Source organism: Drosophila elegans, unplaced genomic scaffold, assembly GCF_018152505.1.
Source record: "Drosophila elegans isolate 14027-0461.03 unplaced genomic scaffold, ASM1815250v1 contig_208, whole genome shotgun sequence".
Taxonomy (NCBI): domain Eukaryota; kingdom Metazoa; phylum Arthropoda; class Insecta; order Diptera; family Drosophilidae; genus Drosophila; species Drosophila elegans.
Genome location: NW_024545578.1, coordinates 24,059,865 through 24,086,834, shown reverse-complemented (window position 1 = coordinate 24,086,834; position 26,970 = coordinate 24,059,865). Strand labels below are relative to the sequence as shown.

General features: G+C 42.4%; 10 protein-coding genes across 11 annotated transcripts; 7 read left to right on the top strand and 3 right to left on the bottom strand.

Annotated features, from left to right (window-relative positions):
* The first annotated feature begins 1,519 nt into the window (after positions 1-1,519).
* LOC108143158 (nucleolin) lies at positions 1,520-2,539 on the top strand. The gene has a single exon (XM_017267405.2). It carries the CDS (start codon positions 1,557-1,559, stop codon positions 2,370-2,372), a length of 816 nt encoding a protein of 271 aa, XP_017122894.1. The 5' UTR covers positions 1,520-1,556; the 3' UTR covers positions 2,373-2,539.
* Positions 2,540-3,793: 1,254 nt separating this feature from the next.
* LOC108143148 lies at positions 3,794-4,704 on the bottom strand. Its single transcript, XM_017267395.2, has one exon. The coding sequence runs from the start codon at positions 4,622-4,624 to the stop codon at positions 3,872-3,874; it is 753 nt and encodes a 250-aa protein (XP_017122884.1). The 5' UTR covers positions 4,625-4,704; the 3' UTR covers positions 3,794-3,871.
* Positions 4,705-6,268: 1,564 nt separating this feature from the next.
* LOC108143147 lies at positions 6,269-7,293 on the top strand. The gene is made up of 2 exons (XM_017267393.2): positions 6,269-6,850; positions 7,137-7,293. The coding sequence occupies exon 1, from the start codon at positions 6,335-6,337 to the stop codon at positions 6,836-6,838; it is 504 nt and encodes a 167-aa protein (XP_017122882.1). The 5' UTR covers positions 6,269-6,334; the 3' UTR covers positions 6,839-6,850; positions 7,137-7,293.
* Positions 7,294-8,440: 1,147 nt separating this feature from the next.
* Positions 8,441-9,196, top strand: LOC108143273. Its single transcript, XM_017267588.2, has one exon. The coding sequence runs from the start codon at positions 8,507-8,509 to the stop codon at positions 9,107-9,109; it is 603 nt and encodes a 200-aa protein (XP_017123077.1). The 5' UTR covers positions 8,441-8,506; the 3' UTR covers positions 9,110-9,196.
* Positions 9,197-12,251: 3,055 nt separating this feature from the next.
* On the bottom strand, positions 12,252-12,863 carry LOC108143157 (titin). Its single transcript, XM_017267404.2, has one exon. The coding sequence runs from the start codon at positions 12,825-12,827 to the stop codon at positions 12,252-12,254; it is 576 nt and encodes a 191-aa protein (XP_017122893.1). The 5' UTR covers positions 12,828-12,863.
* A 736-nt stretch (positions 12,864-13,599) lies between these two features.
* On the top strand, positions 13,600-14,484 carry LOC108143163 (fibrous sheath CABYR-binding protein). The gene has a single exon (XM_017267409.2). The coding sequence runs from the start codon at positions 13,642-13,644 to the stop codon at positions 14,164-14,166; it is 525 nt and encodes a 174-aa protein (XP_017122898.1). The 5' UTR covers positions 13,600-13,641; the 3' UTR covers positions 14,167-14,484.
* Positions 14,485-15,670: 1,186 nt separating this feature from the next.
* LOC108143161 (mucin-7) lies at positions 15,671-16,559 on the top strand. The gene has a single exon (XM_017267408.2). It carries the CDS (start codon positions 15,704-15,706, stop codon positions 16,310-16,312), a length of 609 nt encoding a protein of 202 aa, XP_017122897.1. The 5' UTR covers positions 15,671-15,703; the 3' UTR covers positions 16,313-16,559.
* Positions 16,560-17,176: 617 nt separating this feature from the next.
* LOC108143277 (extensin) lies at positions 17,177-18,041 on the top strand. The gene has a single exon (XM_017267593.2). It carries the CDS (start codon positions 17,216-17,218, stop codon positions 17,954-17,956), a length of 741 nt encoding a protein of 246 aa, XP_017123082.1. The 5' UTR covers positions 17,177-17,215; the 3' UTR covers positions 17,957-18,041.
* On the bottom strand, positions 18,008-18,779 carry LOC108143278 (DNA-directed RNA polymerases I, II, and III subunit RPABC3). The gene is made up of 2 exons (XM_017267594.2): positions 18,593-18,779; positions 18,008-18,526 (listed from the first exon to the last, which is right to left on the bottom strand). Exon 2 carries the CDS (start codon positions 18,519-18,521, stop codon positions 18,072-18,074), a length of 450 nt encoding a protein of 149 aa, XP_017123083.1. The 5' UTR covers positions 18,522-18,526; positions 18,593-18,779; the 3' UTR covers positions 18,008-18,071.
* A 418-nt stretch (positions 18,780-19,197) lies between these two features.
* LOC108143263 (zinc finger protein OZF) lies at positions 19,198-23,783 on the top strand. Of its 2 annotated transcripts, XM_017267576.2 has the most exons (5): positions 19,198-19,402; positions 19,470-19,559; positions 21,058-21,848; positions 22,116-22,511; positions 22,571-23,783. In XM_017267576.2, the coding sequence occupies exons 3-5, from the start codon at positions 21,273-21,275 to the stop codon at positions 23,165-23,167; spliced, it is 1,569 nt and encodes a 522-aa protein (XP_017123065.1). In that variant the 5' UTR covers positions 19,198-19,402; positions 19,470-19,559; positions 21,058-21,272; the 3' UTR covers positions 23,168-23,783. The 2 variants fall into 2 exon arrangements, with proteins under 2 accessions (XP_017123065.1, XP_041564075.1); XM_041708141.1 differs by having other exon boundaries at positions 19,198-19,559.
* Positions 23,784-26,970: the final 3,187 nt, after the last annotated feature.

The following is a 26,970-nucleotide window of genomic DNA, read 5'->3' as shown; positions in this document are numbered from 1 at the left end:
TGTTGCCCCCAAGACACATTTATTTCCTGTGAGTATGTGTGTTTATATGAATTTATTTTCAATTTTATCATTTCCCATTTAAGACGAAAACAAAGTCACCCGAAGAACGTGACCAGCATGACCAACAGCTGGCACGGTCAAGCCACTAACTTTGCTCATCACAAAGTTAAACCGACAAAACTATACAAGCTCACACACAGATACGCACCAACACCTTAAACGCACATATAGTTGAGGTCAAGAAAATAGTGGCGGACGTTAAAAATATTATTTACTACTTTTTTAATAAAAGAAAGACATTTACAGAAGACTTGGTTTTTACACCCACTTTACGCTGAGGAAAAGTTTATATTGTATTCGTTGAAAATTATGAAAGTATATACTGTGTTTATGCGATAGCCATTTCATGAAATGGGAAAATACATGTATTTATAAACACCATTTCGCACGAAAGTTGACTATTAATTTAAACCTAATGCGTGAAATGGTGACAACACCGAACTTAATAGTAAACAATTGAAATTAAATTATTCTCTTCCTTATAATGTCATTTATCAATTTCGTTTTCACTCCGCTTTATTGTTAACTACTTTTCTACTCGATTTGGCGAAGGTAATATGGCTAATAATCAGCTTAATTAATAATACTAGCAGAGGTGCCAGGCATGTACATTAAGTTGGGACAATCGACTGTATTGCATAAAAGATGCTAAACACAGTAATATTCTTGATCAGGATCACTTCCCAAGTTGATCTATCCATGTCCGTCTCTATGGACGTATGGACGTCGATATTTTTGAAACTATAGAAGCTAGAGATTTGGGTCTTAACATGTAGATTCTAGCTATGCCCACGCAGCACAAGTTTATTATGGAATTGGGCACCATCCCAACAGCTGGATTGCAACGGTTTTGTAACTGTTTTTAATTTACTGTCTCATTTAACTCAACTATTCAGGAGCCCTTAAAGTTATTGGCTATATAATTTGTTCACTTCTGAACAGATTTATAAAATTTAAAATTTTCAAACAATGGCTACAAATCATCATTTTTTTAATGATTTTTAATGATTTTTAATAAGGGATTAAATACACTCTAAAGTGCTTTCTTGATTATTTAAAAAAAATATTGTTCTTTGCTTATCAAATAACAAGCCCCATTATTTCGAGCATCACTGTATTGCGATCTAGTATGTGTGGCGGTGGTAAAGGCGAAAATGTAAAGTGACTTTTTGGGGTTGGCACTCTGGCCATCGTTGCGGTCAATGGGGGCAGTGTGGGGCTGTGTGGGGCTGTGTGGGGCCCAAGGTGTAACGACCCAGGTCTTTCTGGCCTCCTTCAATGCCGCCACAGACTCACACAACACCCTCAAACAGACACTCACACCCACAGGCTGGGGGAATTACATTTCCGGTTTGGGCCGTTTGCGGAAGTTTCGCGTCAAATTAAATGCTCAGGGCTGAAATTATGACAGCTCCCGAATGGGTGGAAACCATTCGTATAAATACGCCCGTCTGGAGCGAATAGCCATCAAATCGTCAGCAAATTGACCAGCGAACATGTGGAAAGGATTCGGTTGCGCCCTGCTCTGCCTGGCTTTGGTCCAGGCGGCTGTTATCCGTCCCGAAGCGGATCCCGAGATTCCGGAAATGACCACCAGTGTGGTTATTGCGGATCGAGAGGGGGAGTTCACCACCGAGGAGTCCACCACTCTGGCGGCTCCGGCTTTGAGTCGCGATGAGGAGGCCAGCATTCTGATTGATCCCGCCCCGGGAACTCTATATGAGGATGGCGACGCAGTCCAAGAGAAGTCCGGAAAGCTCCTGCTGCTTAGTACTCCGCCCAAGCGAAGCCACGAAGTGGAGCGGCAGTTGGAGGAGCAGGACGACGAGGGGGAGGACAGCAAGGCCGATGGCGAGCCAACCACAACTGAACAGCCAAAGGAAAGCGATGAGCAGCGGGAGGAGCTCTCCCCAGAAAGTCCAACCGCAGAGAGCAGCACAACTCCGGCCACGACCAAACTGTTTGCCGTCGATGCCACCCCGGCAGGAGCGGACTCCCCGCCCCCGACTGTGGCCATATCCCTCTCGCAGGACAATGCCAACGAGACGGTCTCCATTGCCGAGCAGCCGCAGGTGCCCGGCGACAACAATGCGGCCGTGGAGCTGGCACTTGTGGAGCCGGAGGCCGAGTACGTGCTGGTGGATGTGGATGTGAATGTGGACGGCGGCCACGACGATTTGGACCTGCAGCTGGCCAGCTTCACGCACATCGACAGCGACGTCCACTTGCAGCCCGTGGTGCACTCCGTGGAAATCGTGCCCACCAGCCTCGATGATCCTTTGATTGTCAATTACGTGCACAATTTGCGGTGACTCGGCCAAGGAGGCGTGCCCGGACGAATCAATTAACCCGGTGCGGTTGTCCTCGGACTCTGTTAAAGCTGTTTCTTGACTCTTTTTACGACCTTTGTTACTTCTTGAATTAACTTCCCAAATGGCTTTTTAATAGCCTTTAACGAATAAATGAATAAAACCATAAATATACCTGGAAGAAATTATTTGGAAGAAAAACTATTATTTAATACCCGAAAGTTAATATTAACAATTTTACGTTTTGAACTGAAAATTGAATAAATATTTTTTGTAATAGAAAAGAATAGTTGTGTAAAATCTTAAAATTTATATTCGACTTATTTGATCGCAATTTTAAGGAACCTTATTGTTCCAAGATTTTTGTAATATTTGTTGAACGAATTATTAGCTTATAATTTTTTTTTTCAGGGAACAAGATTTGTGTGGTTTGATTAAACTCCTTAATGGAATTAATAATTATGAGTTTTAATTAATACATTAATTGTTACATTAATTTGTTAATTCATATCTTAAGAATAAACTTATGTGGTATTTTTTTTTAAACTCAAATAAATGTTTTTTATATTAGGTTTAATTTTGCATCTGTTAAGAAAAACTGTTCATTTGTTTCTCAAAAAAGAAACAAAAAGCAGGCTTAGAATTTCATTATAAAAGTTTGGTGGAAGAATATTTTAGGCATTCGGTTTTTAAAGCAGTTTCAATTGTTTCCATTTAAAATTGGTTTTGACAAAAACAAATCGTTTCATAATTATGTTACTTTGTGTTAACATTCGCTTCAATTTAATGCCGTTCTGATCCATCCCTCCCTTCTAAACGCCACCCGCTCAACAAGTCCTTCCCAGCTTAAGGCAGGTTCAATGGTCTCCGGCAGACTTACCATCCGCCTCCTCCACCCAGATGGCATACTCGTTATTCAAATTGAATCCCCACGAATATGGGGAAGTCTAAGCTGGTGGCAAGTCTAAGCTCCTCCTCGCCTTTCCGCATGCCACGCACGTTCCACGGTTAAAACTTTGCACATCCGCACGTCAAATTTAATTCGCATGCCTGGAAGAGGAACTCTCCGGCTGTCTCTAGAAGCCAGAAACAGTCACAATTTGATAGAAAACAGTTTGTTGCCTGACGCTACTCCTCATTCAATAGGGAACAAAAAAACAACATTTAACAAAACATTCAATGACGTTAGACAAACAAAGTTTGGAACGTGCCAGAACTTCCGGTCGATGAAAATAAACCGAGTGATGATGCTATAATTTGTACAAGTATAAAAACTTCTAAAATCTTACCTGTCAAGTTATAGAAAACCGCCAAAGTTGCGTTAAGAGGGGAAATATTGGCTTATCTATATATTTATTTGTTTCTCACTCTAAACTGCTACACATTTAACATTAAGTATCCCGAAAAAATGAATTGTCTTTAAGTAAATAACAATTACAAACATTTATTGGTTTACATTCCAAAGTAACTAAAAATACTGAACTGTTAACAAGAAGTTCTCCTCACCACCTCTGCTCCACATGCGTTGAGTACGCGAATCCCCGGGATCTCGGAGCCTGCACCAGAGGCTGCGATCGCAGGGGAATGGCCACCGGAATGGAGGACGGCGATCGGGCCACGAAAACGGCGGGTCCCACGTTGGCGGTGAAGACGACATTCTCCGCATCGGGCTCATCCTTGGATCCTGGTTGCGGCGTGGGCTTCAGGGGATCCGTGCTGACCCCACAGACCGGATGATCGGCATTGCTATCGGTCGCATTGCTGGCCAGGATCTGCTGCTGCTCCTCCAGGTTCTGCTCGGTGGGCAAACGGAAGGCGCGACTTGGTCGGTACCCGGCTGGCGGGTAGGGAGCCTTCTCAAAGGCACGACTTGCACGGGAGTTCACTGCCAGAGGAACCGAGGTGGTGGTGTCCACGACATCCCAGTTGGGGGTGGTGCTCCAGTCCGCAGGTGAATCCGTAGTGCTGGTCGGTAGCTCCTCCAGAGGCAGCTCGGTTGTGGAGGCCAGCTGATCGGCCTCCAAACCAGATCCTTCAATGGGCACCTCCTGGACCTCGACTTCCACTTCGCCTGGTAGCCAGAAGGAGCGACCTTGTGGCCTGTAGCCCGCCGCCGGATAGGGAGCTGCCTTGACCTCCACCGCCTGATCCTCCTGCACACTGAGTGCATAGCGATTAATCCTGATCTGACGCGCTTCGATCTCGGCGGGACTGAAGGCCCACAGGCACAGGATAATGGGTAGAACACACTGCATGCTGAACTCTCGATCGGCCCGAATTTAGACCCAACTGATTCCAGCCTCGATTGGGGGCGACACTTTTATATAAAGTTCTCGAAAGCGAGAGTCGGAATATAGACGGGAATATAGACATGAAGCTTCTATATCGACGCGACATCGATTAGGCGCACACTTAATGATTTATTTTGCATAGGTTTTTGTTTGTTTCTGGTCTCCGCCCGCAAAACCACGTCCGCCGGCGACTCATCCGCCATATCGCCCACACTGCCGCCGCTTCCCAACTGCCACACTGTCCGATGTCCACGTCCGATTCGCCATGTTCTGTGAAAATTAAATGCGTTTCGTACGTGACACGCAGCCCAATTCCCAACCAATTGAAAGCGAAAACGAAGCCAAGTCGACATCGACCACTATTGTCAATTGCATTATGCTGGAATTGTCAGTTTGAGTGTTAGAATTTTTGATTAAACGCTTATAATCGATATTTATGCGATCAACGATTCGGCGTTGAGGTGAACACCAAGGTCAAAAGGCCCATTCGTCAAACGATTGTTTTGAGTCACGTCATTACATGAAACGAACTTATGGTGATTTAATATAGTTAACAGGTGCGAGATAATGGATTATATTAATGGGAGCTTAATCGTTTGGATTAGTTTATGTATTTCCAAGCTTATTTACGTATTTTGTTACAAGTTACAAAAATTATAATGTTCAAATAGCTTTACACACTTCAAAAATGAATATAAAATAACTGCTGTTAAAAAAATGTGTAATAAATTTGTTAACAATAAATATTTTTAAATTTGATTAAAATTAAAACTTAAGAAAATACTTTGCATTCAAAATGTTAACGTACTTCCTTTTGAATTTTTTTCTAAAATAACTAGCAAATTTAAATCAAATGTTAGCTTTGGCAAACTTGTGTGCTTATAAAATAATTTATAAGAAGCTTAGAAGCCAAGTATGTCTTTGTTCACATAAATAACATAAATATGTACACTTTTTTAAAAACCGTTGATACATGGATTTTACCTAAAAATGATTTGGACATGTTATTATTCATGTTACATAAAAGGTCAAAATCTCCTAAAACTTAGCAAATGGCAATCGACTTAAAACAAACGTAAATTTGAATGAATTTCAAGAACAACAATGTTCTCCTACTCGAAATCTTTGTAAGTGGAAATTTTACGTTGGCAGTTGCAGGTTGGTATTAAAGAAGTTTAAATATAATCCAATGTCCGCTGATAAAATAGGATTGGTTGAATTAAGTTATTCTCGAAACCAAATTTCTCAAATTCCAAGATCCCAATATCCTTTAACTTCACGATAAATTTACGACCAACCAATAATTCCATCTGCTGTCACATTAAGAGCGTTTAAATGTTGAGCGATTGGACCCATCGAGGTGGAGCACTCTCCCCGATTTTGGACTGATTGCTGGCGGAACCGCGGACTTCTGCATCTGCTAGTTCTTTCTGGTCACGTCGGAGGCGCATAAAGACGCCGCAGACACCGCCGATCGTGGGCACCGAGACTAAAGCAGAGTGCCGACGTCAGAGCATAGGTCCAAAAAAGGATGCCTACATTGGGTCCACGCAGCGCACACTAAACAGCTGCCCATCCAAGTCCTACCTATAAAAGCGCCCAGGGAACCTCCCCAAATCATCAGTCGCTGGTTCAGTCTTCCCGCAGCTACACTTCCATCACATCAACTCCAAAATGGCCAAAATCCAAGTTGTCCTCGTGGTGGCGGCTCTAGCCTTTTTGGCCCTTTCCGAGGCCCAGCAGCAGCGCTATTCGCAGCGTTTGAGCCGCGGACGCTCGCGGTATTCCGCTCGCCAGGAGCTGGCTCCCGCAGACGGAGGAGCATCGCCGGATGCCGTGACGCCCTATCCCTCGGCGGACGAGCTGAAGCCGGAAGTGCCCTTCGATGAGGCGGCAGCTCCTTCGGCCGCCGAACCCACTCCAGACGCCGTTTACGGACCGCCCGATGCCGCGCCCAACAGCGTTCCCGACGAGGTCTACGGCCCTCCGGACGTGACCGGAAACGATCTGCCCGCCGCCGCCGACATTCCGGCCGAGCAGCAGGCTCGCTTGGTGGCTGCCAGGCGGGCGGCCAATTACCGGAGAATCGCCCAGCCAGTTTCCTATCGTCGAGCTGCTTCCGCTGCCGCCCGTCCGGCCAAGTTGAGCGCTGCCCGCTCCACCGTGCGACGTTTCTAGACGAAATGCCAAGTAAGTGATTATATAAAATCAACACGCCGAGAAAAGTGATAGGTCAAGAAAAAATGTCTGTCTTACTGATTAGATTATAAAAGATTAAATTAATTTACAATTTATTAACAATTTTTTGTGAAGCAAGGCTGCTGTAATTTTTTTTTTTTTTATTGTATTTAGTATAACTCTTTAGATTTTTAAAATAATTATGATTTGCAGATCTTTGAAATCTAGACCAACTTTTTAAAAGGGAAATTAAACAAAAACTTGCAATATTTACTAATTGTTTGTTTTCGTATTTCAGTAGCCGACTCAAAACAAAAACCCATGACGATTCAACGGAGTCACGATGTCGACATAAATACACACGCGCACATTTTTCCCACCTGAACACACAGACACACTCACGAAAACCTTTCCCGATTAAATTCTGAAGCAAATAAATCATGTTTTGAGATAGACATTGAGAACGTTCTTTTTCTGGCAGGCTGTGAGTCACTTTGAAACGTAAACAAACTCACTAGACGCGCCCAAAAACAAAGTTTCTTGCGAATTCGATCAAGATGGCTTATATGGGGAGCGTGGGTAAAGGGGAATACCAGAAACCGGTTTTTAGGACGCACGCTTCACAATGCGATGACGATGCAAAAGCTTCTGGGATTGCCCAAACCGCAAATTAACCTGTCTGGATCATACTTGCGAATATGAAATACTCTTACTCCTCGGCTCAAAGTAAAAAAAAATGCAATTTAAAACATATTTCATAAGTTTTGTTAATAAATTTAAAAAAAAAATGTTTATTTTTAGAACTGAGAAGTTTATATTGTAAGAAACTATAAACTTTTTCTCGAATTTGTTCATTTTGGTACTCGCAATACTTAACATTAAACTGGCAGTGACAAATCGGCGTAGAAATTTAAAACATATTTCCTAAGTTTTATAAATAATTAAGTGGAAATTTCTATTCTAAGATAATATGGTTATGAATGCATAGAATTTCAATGCATATGATTAACCAATTACATTATTCATTAATTGTCAAATTATTCAAATTAATAATATATGTAAATACACAATAAGTTTAAAAGTGTGCGAAGGTAAGTAAAACTGTTAGAGGGCTACTAATACAACTCAATTTTATATTCCCATTGTCACTAAAATTCAAGTAGTTTTACAGCTCGAAAGTTAGTGTATTAACAAGGTTTGGAAGTTTAAAAATGCCTAATGTTAAGGGAGAACTGCAGTTCTTTGAATAAAAACAATGACCACAAAGTTCCCACGAATTAAAAAGCGGTATATGAAAGATCCAAGCATTTAATCAAGCATTTCATCAAAATTGATTGGCAAAAAAAAAAAAAATAACATTTTAAATGTTTCTTAATTAGAATTTTTCAATTTTAATAATCAAAATAATTATTTTAGCACTTTGACAAATTAAATTTAATACCAAGTCAGAAATTTATAATATGTAAATCATTGAATTGATAATTAAATATTACACATTTTTTTCTGTGTACTTTGTCATCGGACACAAAGAAAAGCAATGATCGAGCAGAGAGAGAAACTTATTTAAATAATCTTATAAGCTGTCTCTTCTCAGTTGTCGCAGAAGATCAGACCAGTTAACATCGCGAGTGAAATTCGTATAGAAAAAGTGAAATTCGCTTTGCAAAAATGTTCAAATTTATTTGTGCTGCGGCTATCATCACCATGACTCTTTTGGAAACCATCCAGGCCCAGAGACCCTCTTTTGCGGGTTTGAGACCACCAGGTGGACTGAGCCAGAAGGACAAATACCACGCAACTCAAAACACAGCTGTGGAGAATATAACCGGAGTGTCTATAGCTACCAGATTCGGAGAGGAGAGTTCACAGAAGCCTGCTCTGATTAATCTACCCTACGGAACACCCCAGAAACCGCCAGTTGGAGTTCCCCTGGTGCTACCCATTAGTACCACCGATTTGGAGGGTTCTCCAACAGTGGCCAACCGATTTGGTGCACCTGATTCCACAAACCCAACCGCTAGTTCCACGACCACTGGTTCCACGACCATTGGTTCCACGACCACTAGTTCCACCACCACAGTGGCCCCCGTTCTCAGCGAGCTCCCCGTCGATGCCCATGGTGATCGGGAGTGGGTTAACTACTTGAGCACGCTGCCCGTCGAAAACCAGCCCTTCTGGTTCATAAACTACCAGGCCATAGAAGCCCATCGGAATAGTTCCAGGCCTAATGTGGGCGCTTTGGAGACGCGGGGTTCTTTCTTCCGCGGTTAAAAACATCAATCTTCGCTTAGATTAGTCCTTACATTAATGTGAAATTATTTATTTGTTTTTATAAAGAATACATTATATTTTAACGAGTGTATGTCTTGACATAACCCTGACAAGAAATATGAACTCAGTATTGATAAGCTTGATTTATTATTATTGACTTACTTAATGAAAACATGATAATCAAATTAATCTTAGCCTTTGTCCGATGCCTATAGAGCTTTCAGTTTTAGTTAATCAATTGAGAGGGGATATTTAAAGCAATATAATTTGAAAACGAGCTGCACTTGCTATAAATGATCGCGACATGATCAGAGCACTCTAGAGAAATCGAATGGAAGCGTTTCAGACTTAGTAACTATACCCAGAATAAGAGGGGACTATTTCCCATGTAGTAAGCCCAAAAATGAGCAAATTAACTACAATTTTAGTTCTAAATTATGGATTATGGATCCAAAATGTCGATTTGGTATCATAGTTTATGACTACCAAATTATTAACATTTAATCAATATTCCTTCATTTAAGGTAATATTGACACATTGGAAATGGTTTGTCAATTTTAGTACATAATAAAATGTTATAAATCGATTTCGTAGAAATTGAATTTCTTCCTATTTTTTTAACCATTTTGGTAATTTTGGACATTTTGTCTTTTGAGGTTCTTAAATATTTGGATTCAGCATCACGACGATCCGTCCTTCTTTCCGCCTTTTAAAATAATGTTATTTCAGAGTTTTGGCATATTTGTTTAAGGTAAAAAAAATTATATATATTTTCGCTGGAATCACTTTTTTCTAAGAGTTAATCACCTTGCATAGGAAAAAAAAGTAAACATCATAACTTCGCACTATTAAAAACTGAGAGCTCATTTTACAATTAATCAAATGAGACTTTGCCCGATGTCTATCAAGCTGTACACAAATAACAAGAAGCAATGATTTAGACGAGTTTTGTGTGTAATGTTTAAACACTTGTTCACTTGAACAACTTAAATTAAGAAACTTTTATACTTGCATAAAGAATTTTTCGTAGTCAAACCAATAACTTTCGTACCTTCTTGGACTGATAACGTTCATTCTTAAATGTAGAACTTTGGGATTGAATGATTCGTACTTGAATATTTTTTGTCGTAATTCAAAAAATTTGAGTTTACCCTACTTTTGAGACCATTCGGACATAATTTGACACCGAAATACTGGTCGCGTCCAACTTTTAATAGTTCTTTGTGCGTCATTGGAATTTTTGAGCTTATCAAAACAATTATTATAATCGTAATTTTTTAAATGCCACCGGCAATGTTTGCATATAGCGTTATAATTTCAGTCAAAAGTTAGCATCGCAATGAAAGAGACACAGTGGTAGAGGTTTACTACCACAGAAATACGGTTTTAATATTATTAAAGTCGGACGACTACAACTTAAAGCTTCCTTAGAGACAGCCGGAAAAATATATTAAATACTATGTATTTAAATATATACTTATAGATGTAATACTTATTTATTATATCAGAATTGCGGCTTTAATAAATTAAAATAGGTATAAACTTAGTTTTTTTTGTTTTTATTCTGAGGCTCACAACCTTCTGATGTAACTCAAAAAAATTGCGTTGGGCGTTAGAAAGTCAACTCGATTAAGTTGAGCTCAGTTATCAATTCCAAAACTTTTGCAGCCGAAAACTATGCAGTAGCAGTTTGTTAAGAATAACTGATTTGTTTAATAAAGGTATAACTAAATTTCAATGCTTGACATAAATATGGTGTACACTGAATATACCACGGCTTCCTCAAAAATAGTTTTCATCTTGTCTAGGCTTCTAAAATAAGCCATCGAAGCTGAAAATTCTGTTTTAACACCCTATCCTGTGGATTCTAAGGGTGATCAAACAATAGTTTATATGGACTTTACAACAAAAGGGCACAACTGAAAAAAAAACTTAAACCAATTTCTGGAAAGAAAAACTTAAAATTATTCTGTAAACAGCTTTGTCAAATTTGAAAAAAATAAGCTCTAGGATATAGTCGTTTTGCACTATTTTGGTAAAGGTTAAGTTTAGGTAAAGGTAAAGGTTTAGGTTTAAGGTTAAACCCAAGGCCAATCATAAAAAAAAACAAAATTGTTTTTATGTAGAAAGATTGGACAAATTTGACTGTCCCTTTTGTCTATATTCAAATAATAATAATAAAATAAATATAGTCCTTCATAGTTGCCCAAATATATGAACATAATAAATATGTCGATATGTTTTGGCGGTATTTAGATATTTTAACAGCATGGTCCTTTTAAAAATAGTTCTCTAAAAATGGCTTAGCAAATCATTAAAATCGTGAGCCAGCCACTTCAGTTTAAAATAAAAGGAAGGCATTACATATGCATTGAAAGGAAAGAAAGTTTCACAAAAGACCTGGCAAAATATGCACTAAGACGAGAACAAGAAACCCTTCAAACGTTGCCAAAGCAGTTCACATGTGAGGGCGGATATGCAAAGGAGTCTGAAAAGGAGTTGGTGCCCCACAATGGGTATTGCCAAAGCTATTGTTATGGCCAATGAGTTGCAATAGGTTGGTGGTTTGTAGAAAACTTTAAGCGTTGTCCTCAAATGAGCAAAGCGGTTAGAGGTTTGCAAAATACAGCACTTGAAAGCGGACACATTTAGATGAGCAAATATATTTTCTGGGAGATTAATTCAAATTTATTTATTCATTATTGACTGTAACATACGATACCGCGTATTTTGTTGTTGAATTTTGAACAGTGCAGTAGTGTTACCTTAACAGCGAGGTTTTATTTTTAAAAATTACGGACTTCCGATCGGTCTGTTTCCGACTTTTATATTACCTGCTGTAAAATAAAGAGTTTTGGGAATGTTTTATCCAGATGGCTTTAAACTCTCAGTTTTAAGCTTGCGTATAAAAAGACAGACGGACAGTCGGACATGGCTAAAACGACTCTCATAGACCATAATGTTGCTGATTAAGAACCCTGTATTGGGTCGGAAATGTCTCCTTCACTTAAGTGTATTTACAATTCCCCTTGCAATGGTTTAAAAATTAATATACAATTTTCTATTACCAAATATATATTTTCAACGACAAAAACAAGTTCAAACAGAAAAGTGGACAAATGAAAAACATTTAACTATTGTCTACCAGCCAAATTGCTGTGGAGCAGCGTTGTAGGCCAGGTAGTAGGGCTGCTGTCCCGCTCCGACGTAGTAGAACTGGGGCGTGGGAACTGCGGGAATCTGGGCCACAGGAGCCACTGGAGACACTGGAGCCACTACTTCATCCACGGGCAGCTCCTCCAGGCGAGCGATGCGTTGGCGCAGGCGCTTGGGCTTGGCCAGCTGCAGCTTGGCCAATCTCTGGCGGCTGCGCAGGCGAGCGGGAGCGGAGGATGGCGTGGTAGCCTCCAGGGAGCCCTCCTCGGTGTCCACCTCTTCGGTCTCTGGGCTGGGCTCAAAGTTGTCTACCGGCGGCTCCTGCTCCGACGGCAAGGCGTCCGTATCCACATCCTCGGGAGGTCCGTAGGTCAGAGCGGGCTGTTCGGCGGCAGGCTTCAGTTCGGCAGCCGAGGGATAGGGTGTGGGAGCCACCTCCTGCCGGGCGAATGCCACCGGACGCAGGCGCTGAGTCCGCCGGAGTGGAGCCTGTGCCGTACAAGACACGGCCCAGATGGCCAGCAGAAGAGGGAGCGAACTGAGAAGCTGATGACGTGCCATGATCGTGGGACTTGCAGTGGTGTTATGTTAGCTGTCGTATATGGAGCTTTAACTTTTATACCCACAAAACACCGATGGTGGTGGCCCTGCCGATCGGCGGACAGTGGTCAGCGATTCTAGCCTGCCCCACGACGCCGTGCATTTTAAGCAGAGCGACGCGATTTGAAAGCCATCAATGCGTATGTCAAGCAGGCGCCGCACAGTGGAGTGGAATTTAAAGTGTTGTCTAAACTCTAGCACTAGTTTTCGATATGCCTATTTGGGTGGACCTTAGACAAAAAGCACATTTAGTTTTATATACTGTATTATTAACTCACAATTTTATATAGTTTTTTTTTTTAATTAAATAGAAAACATTTCACACTTGCTTTCTCTGACCAAATTTCTTTAAGCTAAAACACATTTTCAATGTATTAAAAAGGGAATACAAAAATAGAACATGATACAATTTTGTAAATGACATACAATTTTTAGAGATTAATATCTAAACCAGATAGCTTAATAAGTATTTCGGTGTTTCTTATATGCATACATACATTTTATTGATAGCGCTTGGCTTCGACATGTCCACCCCATTGCTTATGCGCTGTGGGGCCAAGTTAAGTGTCAAAGTTAAGTACCCCTGGGTTATAATTGACGGCCTATGGTTATGGCTAAGACATGGGCCCTTGACTAAATATTGTCACGTCCATAGGCCATCGAAAGGGTGTCCCTCGGTGTGCCAAATATGAGTGGCCAAAAAACTTCGGTGTATAAAAGTGCCGCGGCTTCCAGTTGCTGACAACATTCTAAGACAGTTCCACACCAGCTCAACATGGCCTACAAGTTCACCAGCTCCCTGCTCCTGATCGCAGCCGTTGCTGCCGTTTCTCTGGCGGAACCTGCACGGTTCCGTGGCCGATCCTCTCGGCTGCAGTTTGCTAGACAAGAGCAAGTTCCAGAGGACCAGGCTGCTCCGGCCGATCCCGCTGTGGATATTGCGCCCACTCCGGCCTCGGCTCCCTATCCGCCGGCCGGAGTGACTCCGGAAGTGCCCTTCGACCTGCCCACGGAGACCGAAGCTCAGCCTGACCTGACCTACGGACCGCCAGCTGAGCCGGACAACACCTACGGACCCCCGGACAACACCTATGGACCTCCTGCCGAGCCTGATAACACCTATGGACCCCCAGCTGACGATGTCCCTGTTGAGCAGGCCCCTCTGGATGCTGCCGAGCCCGTTCCCGCAAGTCTGATCCAGCCCCGTAATGGACGCCTCCGCAGCCGCCGTCCCGTTCCGGAGAAGTTGCGATCCGCCCAGATCATTCGCTCCCGACCAGTGCTGGTCTATACCATCTAAAGTGGGTCCATCGCCTTTGTTAACATATGGATGGAATCGAAACATTAGGATACACATATTTAAATCTGTTGCTAAATAAATAATCGATTTGTTGTTAAATATATTAAAAGATCAGTTTTTATGTAGAGACTAACTAGTAATGAGGAGGGTTGGTAAAAGTTGGTAAACTGGCTTTGCAGTTGAAGCTGATAACAATAATATTTGACTTTTTCAATAAACACTTTTACTATAAAATGTCACAATAAATAGCACTACGATTCACGTGAAACTTATTGCACTATGCAAGAATAAGAAATAAATCATGTAGACTAAAATCAAGACCGTACCGTCTCACGATTCTGCACAACGCCATTATTTCTCTACCATTGCCCATCCACAAGACCCTGGATGTAATGTTTACATGTTTAGTGCAGTAAAAAAATTTGTAAATGAAACAAATAAAAAAGAATACCAACCAAATAAGTGGTATTACTCCGCAAAATCTATGACAATAATATTATATTTTGTAAAAATATTTAATTTAGTTTAAGCCTTTTTTTTAGTATATTGCTGAAAAAAAAACTTTGTGAATCCAAATATTTTGTACTAAATTAAAATATTTCCCCTTTGATTTTCATTAATTGCGATTTTTAGTTATTTAAAAAAATAAAATTTTTCAAAAAAAAAATTCATTTAAATATTTTTGGAATTGATTTTAATATCTGAAAATTGTATTTAAATCTAAACCACATTTAGATTGAATAAAATGTATTTAAATCAAATAGCAACTATTTCAAAACTTATATTTTCAGCATTAATAAAAGTATTTAATTTTAAATCATTATTATGATTTAATATTTAATTTAAATATTAAGTGTACAATTTTGAATTCAATAGTCAGATATTTATTTCTACTATTCCATTTTTATATCAGTGTATGAGGTTTCAAATCGACATCAATTATAACTTGTAAATTAAATCATATAGATAGGAGGTTCTTCTTAAAGTATTTTAATATTAATATACGTTAAAAATGGTCAAACAGCAAAAGACGAACAATTATTAAATAATATTTTTAGCACTTGGCACATCTTTAATTTCAAAGACCCTGAATTTAGCTATGAATATGCTTATGGATGGAACGTGTCTATTAAACTGCAAGCTCAATTGATTTTTCATAGCCTATTTTGTTTCACATGAATACAAAACTTGTCAAACGAAATTATGAACTGCCAAGAACCCAAGATCCAAGAACAAACAATCTCAAATGTTCACAGCGACCCCAAAGCCCAAATCGAGTGTTAATGAATGATCCCATGGAAGGGAAGGGGAAGCATATTCGAAATCATAGCATTGGCCATTTAATTTCGAAAAAAGGTCACGTATCGGGCACATCAGCGCCGATCAGCGCAACATAATCAAAGCTTTACCGGGAACAAGAGCCTAAAAACTGAAAGTGACGAGCATAAATTATAGCAAAACTCGATCCGGTTGCTTGGGACTATAAATAAGCCAAGTCGAATTGGGAAATCAGAACAGAAGCCCTACAACCGCGAAAATGTTCAAACCCAGCTCTGCATCAATTGCTATTCTTGTCCTGAGCCTGCTGGCTCTGAGTTCAGCAGAACCTCTCCGCCGGAGATTTTCAGCCCGTCAGGAGGAGGCTCCACCAAGTCCTTCGCCCACGGGTTATCCAGAGGCGGGTATCACGCCCAGTGTTCCCTTCGATCTGCCCAGCTCGACCGCCAAGCCGGAGAACACATACCTGCCACCGGATAACACCTATGGACCCCCGGATAACACCTATGGACCCCCGGATAACACCTACGGACCACCAGACAACACTTATGGACCACCTGAGGCCGATTCCGTGCCAGTGCCCGAATCCGAGCCGGAGCCACAGCCCGAGAATCCCATCGAGACCGATGATATTCCCGAAACTGAGGAAGAGTCAGTGGATGGTGCCAAGCTGCAGCCCGCAGATGCGGACGCTGAGGAGGATGTGCCCCAGTTGGTGGTGGATGAGGATGGCACAGTGATCGTCGTGGCCAGCAGTCTGGATCAGCCTCAGCCTGCCCAGAACGCCCGCCTCTACCAGCGATTCCCTCAAGGACGGCGTTACCGACAGCCCGTTCCCCAGCGACTGATCCTGCGTAGAAGTTGGTAGACTTCAAATAGTGTTTCTAGAAATCAAAAGACTAGAATTTATTATTTGGCGACTTAAAGCTCACAATTAAATCGTTAAGACAAGCATTGTCAAATTATTTAATGTTACCGAAATAATACATTTTGTTAATCAATTATTAGAGACTACAAATTGAAATAATTAAAAATCCCATTTTTTCCATTACAATAACATTCTAGAAATACATATACTCAAATAAATCTACCGTTTTATATTTATTGACTGCAAATGAATTGTTGTTAAAGAAATATTAAAATATTGTATTTCCTCGAAAAAAAATTTTTGACACAACCATTTTTGTAAAGTACATTTTATATTTTTTTAAGAAATATAAAAAAAATTAAATTATATGAGAGAACAAAAATTTTAAAATGTTCTTAAATATTTAAACAATAGTAGTTAAACATGTAGTCAAAGTTTGTTGATGGAAAACTTTTTGTTCAGGTGTTGATAGTAGTTTTTCATAGCATAACAAATATGAAATTATTCACTTAGAAAAGCTTTGGAAGACTTGATGAGATCGAAATCTACTGTTTTCAGCTGTAGAAGGAAACCGTTTACCTTAATCTTAGTAATACCACTAACCATACAACATATTGTATGGTTAGTGGTAATACGAAAAAAATGTATATTTATAAATAATTAATTTGTTATTTAAATATAAAATAACACCGAAATCTAACTACGTTTTCATAACATGCAGCGCTTACACCAGCTTTAGTCATCACCGCAATGGGCACGTAATATTGGGGACCTGCCTTAAAAGTCATCGGCCTCGTGGTTTCTTTGGGCCAATTCATTGGGCAGTCCCCAAGGCCATCCCTAGTGGGTATTTATAGGCGCCACTATGCCACACCATGCAGCAGTTCACGCTAGCACATCAAAATGTTTGGTTATCCAATTGGTTCTCTCGTCGGCCTCGCTTTTTGTTCCATTCTCTGCCTGAATGGAGTTGAAGCGAATCATCTGAGGTTCCCAGGACCCGCGCGGGGTAGATCCCTGCCCCTGATCCTGCAGAGGCAGGAGCTGGCACCGTATCCTCCAGCTGGACTGGTGCCGGATCCGCCATTCGAGCTGCCCACGGAGGAGGCGGTGGAATTCCCTCAACCTGATGAAACTTATGGACCTCCAGCGGAAACTTACGGACCGCCTGCGGTGGTGGAAGAGCCAGCCGAGGTTTACGGACCACCGGATCAGACATACGGTCCTCCCGATCAGACATACGGTCCTCCCGATCAGACATACGGTCCTCCCGATCAGACCTACGGACCCCCAGATCAGCCAGCCAATGATGATAGCTCGAACTCCTTGCCACAAAGTGCAGCTATTATAAATTTGGCCAGTCTGCCGCTGCCACCACAAGCCCAGTATGTTCTACCGCTCCTGAACCGTCTGTCTGCATTCCGGCCGCTGCGTCCAGTTCTACAAACTCCGCAGCGTCGCCCTGCCAAGCTCACGGCTCGTCCACGTCCCACTCCCGCCAAGATTGTGAATGCGATCAAAGGAACTCCCGTGTTTCAATCGACTCCGCTGGCTTTGCCCTTCGTGGATCGCCGCATTCCCTTCCGCCCGCAGCCATCTCGCCTGATAGTGAATGCACCATTGAGACGCCCGTCCAGGCACTAGAGCACACCATTCACCATTCTGACCCAGAGCAGAGTGCACCAATGTTATACATACGTTGTAAATAAAGTTTGTTGTTTATGTCTAATTTGCGAACGGAAATAAGTAGATAAGAAACTCAGAAGGCCAGCCGCTTCATCAGCAGGTACATGTGCTGGTCTACCTCGAAGCCGTGCAGATTGTTGGCGTCTCCTTGCAGTCGCATCAGCAGGCCGCCGAAGGACACATAGGCGGAGAGCCGGGAGGCCTCGTTGTGCGCCTCGTCGCCTTCGATCCGGTAGATCTTGCCATACATCACGTACTCGAAGCTGTCCGCCCGCGTACCCTCGTGCTCCATGGGGTTGTATTCGCCGCTATCCGGACAGCCGTCCTCGCGCAGCGTGGTGGCCAGAACCAGGCGGAACTTGTCGCCCAGCTCCATGGGATACAGCCACGAGTTGATGTCCAGGATGAGGTCCATCTTGAAGGACTCGGACTCGCAGTGCAGGCGGGACACACGGTCGAACTTCTTGCCCTCCGGATCCATGTCCTTCACGTTAAATATGTCCTCGAAGAGTACTCCAGCCATGTTAGCTGCAAATAATAGATTGTGATTGTTGTGGAATCCGTTCAGAGGAGTGCCAAAAACGCACACTTTACCTTGTGTCGGTTTTGTCCTCTATGTTTGGTAAATCCTTTCAATGGAGGTAGTGCGGGTTAACGTGTAAGTTAGTAAGGTTTATTTAAGCAGAATATTTTAATATAAACCTTTGTTAACTACAATTTTCCATGTCTTAAATATTTAGCTTGCGCGTGTTTCAGAATCAGTGATGCCAGATCCACATAGCGGCACTTGGCGTTGCCACACAGTCGCAAAGGTGTCAACAAAAGTGGTCCCGTTCAGCAAAATATTGCACGTGTAATATATCGTTAAAACTCATTCATAGCTTAACAATTAAAACCGTTATAAAATAAAAAAACTAAAAATGTGGAAAAATAATAAGACATCGGTGCATGAGTGTGACTCCAAAAGTTATGAGAGATTTATAAACTATATATAATGTTCTTGTGTTCTTCTTTTTTTTTGAAGGTTCAGGAATAACGAAGATAAGCTCATCTTTACATTTTTCCTTACTAATAAGCTCGTCAATATGCTTCGAAAACTAAAAAAATGTTTATATATGTTGTTTTACTCCCGTTCTCACCTGTAATTAGCGATTCCGCATCACGCTCCCATCTCTAGCCGTGCAGAAAAAGAGTTATAGGTGTGACCATCACTGGGCGAATACACATCCCTAAGATTAAGAACAACAACGAAAAAACCACCGTAAACTGTTATTTATTTGGTTAAATAAAACACCGAGGAACTTGGATAGGTAAACCTATGGGGTACTCAGAATAAATCTTGAATAGTACGATGGATTCACCCCAGAAAACCTAGGCAAACTGCATGCTAGCGGTATGCAAAAAGTATGTACCCATAACGAGGGGGCGTTGAAATTATAAACAAATAAACCCAATTCGTTCCTGGCTGCAGAATGTAGAGGAAATCAAGGTGTGTCCAATTTGGGATGATGAGTGGTTCCCGCGGATCGAAGGCTTTACGGGATTCCCGATGATTGCGAGGGTAAGTTCACGCGTTAAATGTTTTCGGTGATGGAATTGTGGGACTTCTATGTCCAATGTGTAGCATCTGTATGTATAGACTGTTAAGATCGTATGTAACTTTGTTGCGGTGCTGGCATTAATTACTAACAATCGGTTGCAAGACCCCGAAAACTGTGAACTCGTCGAGTTTTGTGTACCCAATACGAAAGACTTCAACGGACCCCTCCCCTCTCTTCAACCCCCTAACGCCTTAACGCCCACACCCACTCCAGCCCCCCCTCCCCCTGCCAGCCATTACCCCGCCTATTTTGCATTACAAAACTGCTGTTATGTATTCACTTCTTTATTTTCGCTTTTTGTGTCTGATTTTCGCTGCCGTTCGTGCTTTTTGCCCCGTTCTCTTTCAGTTTCGATTCCCAGCTCCGGATTCTAGCTTTAATTCGCTTTTTCAACAGTTTGGTCGACGGCTGTTGTGTTGTTTAAGTGAGTTTTAGTTTTCAGCTTCTGCGGGTGCGGCTCTAATGAACCATTAACCCTGCTTCAGGGCCGAGGGGGTGGGCTGGGCTCGGAGGGCTCGGAGGGTTCCCAATCTGTTTGCCAGATGTTCGTCGTAGTCCAGGGTCATCGGCTCTCTTCCAGTTGCATTTTCTTTGTGCTCGCTTTTCATTGGAAACTCCGCTGCCTCGGAGAACAGACGACTCCGGATCGCTCAGGTTGCACTGCTGTACATATCTCTATATATCTATCTATAGCTCCTCGGGTAGGTGCTTGTGTGTTTGTGAGTGTGTTGCCTTATCGTACAGCCGGATTGCTTATCAGTGGTTGCCTTTATGGGATCTTATCAGTCGCTAGCTCCATCTCCTTCCCGCTCAAACAAAAGATTAAGACAACAAACTGGGAAAATTTGTGGAAGCTTGCGTTCGCTGGAAATGCCAAATGATAAAGCGATCAAATTCAAAGCAAAGGCAGCTCCTAGCTTCTACACAGTAAAAAAACGGGTGATCACTTTCACACGCACTCTTACAGATAACTTGTTGATATAAAACAATAACAATAATACGTGATGAAATAAAAATCATATGTTATGTATTTTTTTTATTTTCTTTAGTAAAGTTTTTTAAGTGATATGATAATCTTTTACACTTTTAATACATTAATTTATTTTTACGCTTAGATGCGCATTTTTCCAAAATAACAAGAAACTTATCATATGGTCACATATTGCAAATATGCAGTTTACTTAAAGCACAGTGTTGATAACGTGTTGTGTCGAGAATTTTTCGATTTGCAATATCCGAATTTAATAGACAATTTTGGTGATATTTTCTCTGTGCATAGGTCTTATCACTATTGACACAGCTGGAGGTTCTGTTCTGTTTCGTTGCTGTTTCTCTTTTTGTTTCTGTTTCGGCCTCACCTACTGTTACTATTTCTGTCTGTGTTTTTGATTCTCCGCCTGCTACGGAACGTGGCGCATTGCGAGTGGAGCAATTAAACAGTTCTTAACTCTTTTGCAGCCCATCTAAACTAATCCAAACCAAAGGTGTATGGGAACTATCCTAAAAGTAGTAAAACAAAAAACCAAAAAATCAGAAAATCATAAAATACGTAGAACAGAACATTAACCCTAGAAGTAAAGCGAATCGCAGCTGGTGCCGGTGTCCCCCAGGAAGAGGTCCCCAAAAAACATACATAGTCACACAAAGTGAATAATAACAACAAAAACAAACCAATGGTACGCAGCCGTCGCAGTGTGTCCAAGGAGGATGCGGTCTCCCTGCTCACGGACAGCGGCATCTCGCTATCCTCGCCGCCGGCGGCGAGGGAATCTTCTCCAGGCCCTGCCCTAACGATCAAGCGGCGGAAGAGCAGCCTCGCCAGCCAGCGGGATGCCTGTACGGAGGTGGAGGAGGAGGACGGTGCCGAGCAGGACTCAAAGGATTCCGACTACGTGCAACCGCCGCCGAAGAAGTCCGCCCGCAAGGGGGAGTCAGTGAAGCGGAAGCACCATGTCTGCAGCCACTGCTCCAAGGAGTTCGGCGGCAAGACCGATCTGCAGCGTCACATGCTCATCCACTCGGACGAACGGCCGCACAAATGCAAGGATTGCGGCAAGAGCTACCGCCAGGCGGTGAACCTCAAGAACCACATCACCACCGCCCATGAGCACCGGAAGCAGTTCTCCTGCTCGCAGTGCCCCAAGACTTTCGCCCTCAAGGAGCGCCTGCGCCTTCATATGCGTCTGCACTCGGGCGAGAAGCCGTATCCGTGCGCCCTATGTGACAAAAAATTTGCCCGGGGTGGTCAGGTTAGTATCAAAAAAGGTATATATTTTGTAGGCATTTTTATAATTTTGATTATAACTTTTGTTTTTTTTTTTTGGATTGTTTCCATAAAAGTATTGTCATCTTAAAAGCTGTTTAAGAGTTTGATTTAGTTACAAACAAATAAAAAATATTCCGCCTTTTACATTAAATTAATAAATTTCTTTCTTTTAATTATAGAAAACCTCTTACATATTAATTAAGAACCAAGTTACTCCCTTTGTAATTTAAAAAAAAAAATCCAATTCCAGCTACAGCAGCACATGGTTTCGCACCACAAGACGAGCATCCAGCAGTTCAACTGCACCAGGTGCTCGGCCAGCTTCTCGACCAACGCCAATCTGCGGGTGCACATGGAGCGACACGAACAGGGCATGGAGCACCGGTGCGGAATCTGTGAGAGCCAGTTTGCCAACGAGCTGGCCCTGCGAGCCCACATCAACCAGGAGCACCACAAGCTGACGCAGTTCGAGTGCGAGTTCTGCCACAAGACGATCGAACCAGACGAGGATCTGGCCACGCACATGCAGAAACACGCAGCCGTGAAGACGCACGTGTGCGAGGTGTGCAACACGTATTTCACCCAGAAGAGCCAGTACAATGTCCACATGCGGATGCACACGGGCGAACGGCCCTACCAGTGTAGAGTGAGTTGCATGGGGATTTGCTTGGGAGCAGCTATAGCTTATAACTCTCTCCCCGATAGATTTGCCACCAGACCTTTGCCCATTCGAGCGTACTAAAGCTGCACATCCGCAAGCACACGGGCGAAAAACCCTTTCGCTGCCAGCTGTGCGAGGACGAGGTGGCTTTCTCCCAGCTGGCGCATCTAAAGAACCACATGAAGAAGATACACAAACAGCAGAAGCCGTACATGTGCGAGGGCTGCCACGAGTTTTTCAAGGTCAAGGTTGAACTGCAGGCGCATGCTGAGCATTGTGCCAAGTGTCCTGCAGGAGGAGACGAGTCATCGGGAAGTCAGTCTGAAGATGTTGTCGTCCTGTCCACCATTCGATTCAACATGGCCGTGGTACTGAAGAAGATTAGCTCGGCCCAGAAGCTGCGCCAGTTGGGTTACGAGAAGCGTCTGATCGACAATGTGATCATTGCATCCCTAAAGCTGGCTCAGCGAACCACGCACGATGACGCCAAGCTGACGCCTTTGGCCAGACTGCGGCTGAATGTGGAGGAGTTCCTCAAGTGGATTGTGCCTGCACCTACAATGAAGAAATTCAACGAAGAACTGCTGTCCATCGACACGATTCTCGACAAGATTGCCACCATGTATATGAAGCAGAAGTAGAATTCAGGAGTTGCTAGCCAACGCAAAATGCAATTGTGCCATAGAAGAGGATTTGTAGAACTAGTTCTTGCCATTTAGTTTAGTGTTTAGTTACCCAAAGTTGCAGAACGAAACCCAACCAAATAATTTAACCCAAAGAAACATACTTTGTAGTACTGATCATTTTGATGACTTACCTTACTTTAGTCCATATTTTGCTGCTACCAAAAAGAAAGTTATATAAAAAATGAATGTGTTAGTTTGTATATCTCAATTTCCTATTGAAGGAGTTTAGACTTAAGAACGAATTTCGATGCAATAATTTATATAATAATAAGTTTAACACGATCGGATTAAGCCCCACAAATATGTTATTTATATTAAGTCTTGCCAGAGCAAAAGAATTATCTATCAGCTCAAGTATAATTTAAATCAATGTGGCCATGCATATTAACGAATAAGCTTAATGCATTTAGTTGCCGTTTGTCTTTCCTAACCTTTTTTCCTTTGGCTTACTCGAAAATGTACAAGAAAATGTGTAAAGAGTGCAAATCCAAAGTGTACAACCAAATAAATGAAATGTAAATCAAAATACGCACCTCAAGTAATGGAATAAATTAAAACCCATAAACAACTATGCTTTGTATTTGATTTCCATTGCCGAAGGCGGAAACTTGTTTTATTTTTCTAATGCGCCATGAGGATTTTCGTTGCAATTTTAATTTCTGGTGGTATAACTTGAAAAAGGCAATCTTGTTTAAGGCGATTCTTACCGAGTGTTTGGCGGTGGATACTACTGAAATCCCAAAGAAATGAGATAATTAGTGTACGAATTTTGAATATTTTGCTGGGTCGTGTCAAATATTAAAATATTAATGTTTGTTATTGTAACATTTGAATTTCGTAGCTAAGATTCGTTTTAGGAGTTTCGGATGTTAATTTTGCAATTGTCAGTTTTATATAATTTAACGAAGGAACCTTTTCGACTACAGTTTTAGATTATAATTGTTTAGAAACAAATGGACAATGAAATTTCTCACCTAATATAATTAAACAAAACCAGGTTTATGTTACCGTTGAACAGCGGGTGTCAAATCTTTTCAGATTTTATAATAAATAATTTTAGAAAAAAATAGAAGAAAATGTTATTGTCTTTGCACCCTGGCTATGTAAGTAAGCATAGTAAATTGAACTGATTTAAATACATTTGAGGAGTTGTAGCTCTTGTGTGATGTTTGTCAATCATTTTCGATGCCAATGAATGGGCTGGGGCGATCCTGACCTTAGAGGCTCATCTGAAGAATTCCAAGCCATGTCCGACTGGATGCTGCATTCCATATTTGAATGCAGCCAAAAAAGCATCGAGCCACACACAAACACCCAGACACACCCAAACAGGCAGGCATCTAACCACATAAACAGTTAGGTGCAAGTGCCCCATGGGTCCCTGCCCGATGGCCATAAATGGCTGGGCTTGTGCACAAATTTATAAGCCACTCACATTAAGGCGGCAAATATTTTTTATGGCAAACAGCGCGCTGCATGCGAACTAAGCATCGAACCCGGGCTGCGGTGGCATCAGCAGGCGTTGTGGCACCTGCCCGCGCCACCTACCTCCAGACCACCACCACCACCACCACCTTCCACCCACCGCAGGCAATTAATGAAATTTCGCCAGCGAATTTATTGACGCGACCGTTAGTGTCAACCGAAATGAATCGGTTTGTGGGGGTGCTATTTGTTTGGCCGGCAGATGTATGTAAAATTTTATGTATCAAATATAGTTATGATTTTATGATAACCAGGCCCAGGCTGGGATTTTTCTCTGGACCCGGCCATTGCGTGTCTGTCACCTGAAGCTGCAGTTGCAATCACCGCCAATCTCCCATCCCATCGCATCCCATTCCTCCCGATCCTATGCGATCCCTTGGCCTGGGCAGCAGCTTAATGTCTACATTTGTTCTGGCCATTGCGTGTTCAGTGGCTGCCCTTTTTGCAATCTCAGCTAACTCGGTTACTGCTGCTCCCACTGCCACTGCCACTGCCACTGCCACATCCACATCTTCTGGCTCCTCCACGCCACCCGGCGCAACTGCAAGTCAGGCACTCCAGCTCCTTCAGCCTCGCCATCTCCAGCAGCTGCCGCTGCCATGGCGCATTAGAACAAATTGCTCTTGTTACGATAGGAAGGATGGACATGCCTTTTGCCTTGTTTGGACCGACGGACAGAATGCCTCTGCTGGTTAGAGACCAGGCACACCTAGGCCATTGGATAGGCATGAAAACTTATTCACTTGGCTACAGGAGGAATATGCTGTTGCTTGTGAAAGTGTTTTAAGTGGATAAATAATTTCTAATAATTAGAAAACCTTTGATTTTGGCTAACAACATTTTACAAATCAGACTATTTTTAGGAACGTCAGATATTTCTTTTTTTTTTAATTTTTTCTTAAGAACCCATGTTTATCGAAAGGGTATCTCAAATTCATCAAACTTAATTTAAAGCCCCTTGTTTATTTTCCGAGTAAAATGCGCCGCGAATTCGTGAAACAAATAGTCAGAGACGTAAGTACGCATGTTTCGCCTGTTGGCCGGGTCTCGTTGGGGGCTTAGCCTCATCTGCATACCTGGATTTGACCGGGACAATGTTAATGATGAGAACACAGAGGGCTGCTTGCCCGCTACGAGTGCCTCTGAGGACCAGGTCCCATTTCCGTTTTACCTTGGAGACCTGGACTGCAACAAATTGATTCGACTTTGGCCTAGGCTCCGACTCTGGGCACTTGCGTTAGCTTGTTTGGCATTATATAATGCATATATAATTCTTTTGTTGTCTGCGGCTAATTTGCAAATTTACGCTGGCATTGGGGTAATGTCATGCCGGTTCGAGGCACAGTCTTCAATACGAACCTATGCCCAAGACAAGTTCAAGTTGAGTTGTTCACTGACATCTAATTTGTACTGTAGTCGTGGACTGCCCAACTAAATTGCAGTAGCTAGCCCACGCCATCTAGCCAATGGCTTGCAGAGTAGATTTCCATAATTGCCTGGGAATGCTCATCATTTCGAAATTAGATTAACTTTTAATGGTTGCGCGTTTTAAAAAAATATTCTACATATTTATGAAAACGCGATGGGTTTTTTTTTCCAGACCCTGTAACCTTTAACTGGTCAGCCTTGACCACGGATTTTTTGGACCCTAGCCGAACGAAGCCAAGTCATTGGGGTCATTCAACTTCACCTGGCCGGGGAGGCAAAGTCAAAGTCAAGTCAAAAGTCATAAAAGATATGCAAGCCTGTGCAGTCTGACTGCCTTAACAAATGTACGAGTCTACAGATGGTTGTATATAGCCCTGGCTCTGGGTTTGGGTATGGGTATGGGCTTGGGTTCGGGTTTGGGTTCGGCTATGGGTATGGGTATGGGTATGGGTGTAGGTACGGGGATGTGCGTTGCTTCGGTAATCCTTGGCCACGTCTGTGCTGCCCTTATTGCAACAGCAACGAAAACAGCCAAACAGCATCAGGAACAACAATTACAAATGGACGACTTCTTTGTTCTGTCAGCAAAGCCTGCTGCAGTAAAGCAGCCCAGAATCAGCATCAGCACCAGCAACAGCACCACCAGCACCAGCACCAGTTGCATCTTCAGTCCGAGCTTCAGTCCGAGTTAAGGCCAAAAGAGCTGCGGCCCGAGTTTTGCGGTAGCAGCCCAAAAGAGGGGGCGTCGTCAGAGTCGTCTCCATCTCCAACTCCATCTCCATCTATGCTGCCAGCAGCTGCTACGCATAAAGCATACGCTCGGCACTGGGAGAAATGAGGGTCAC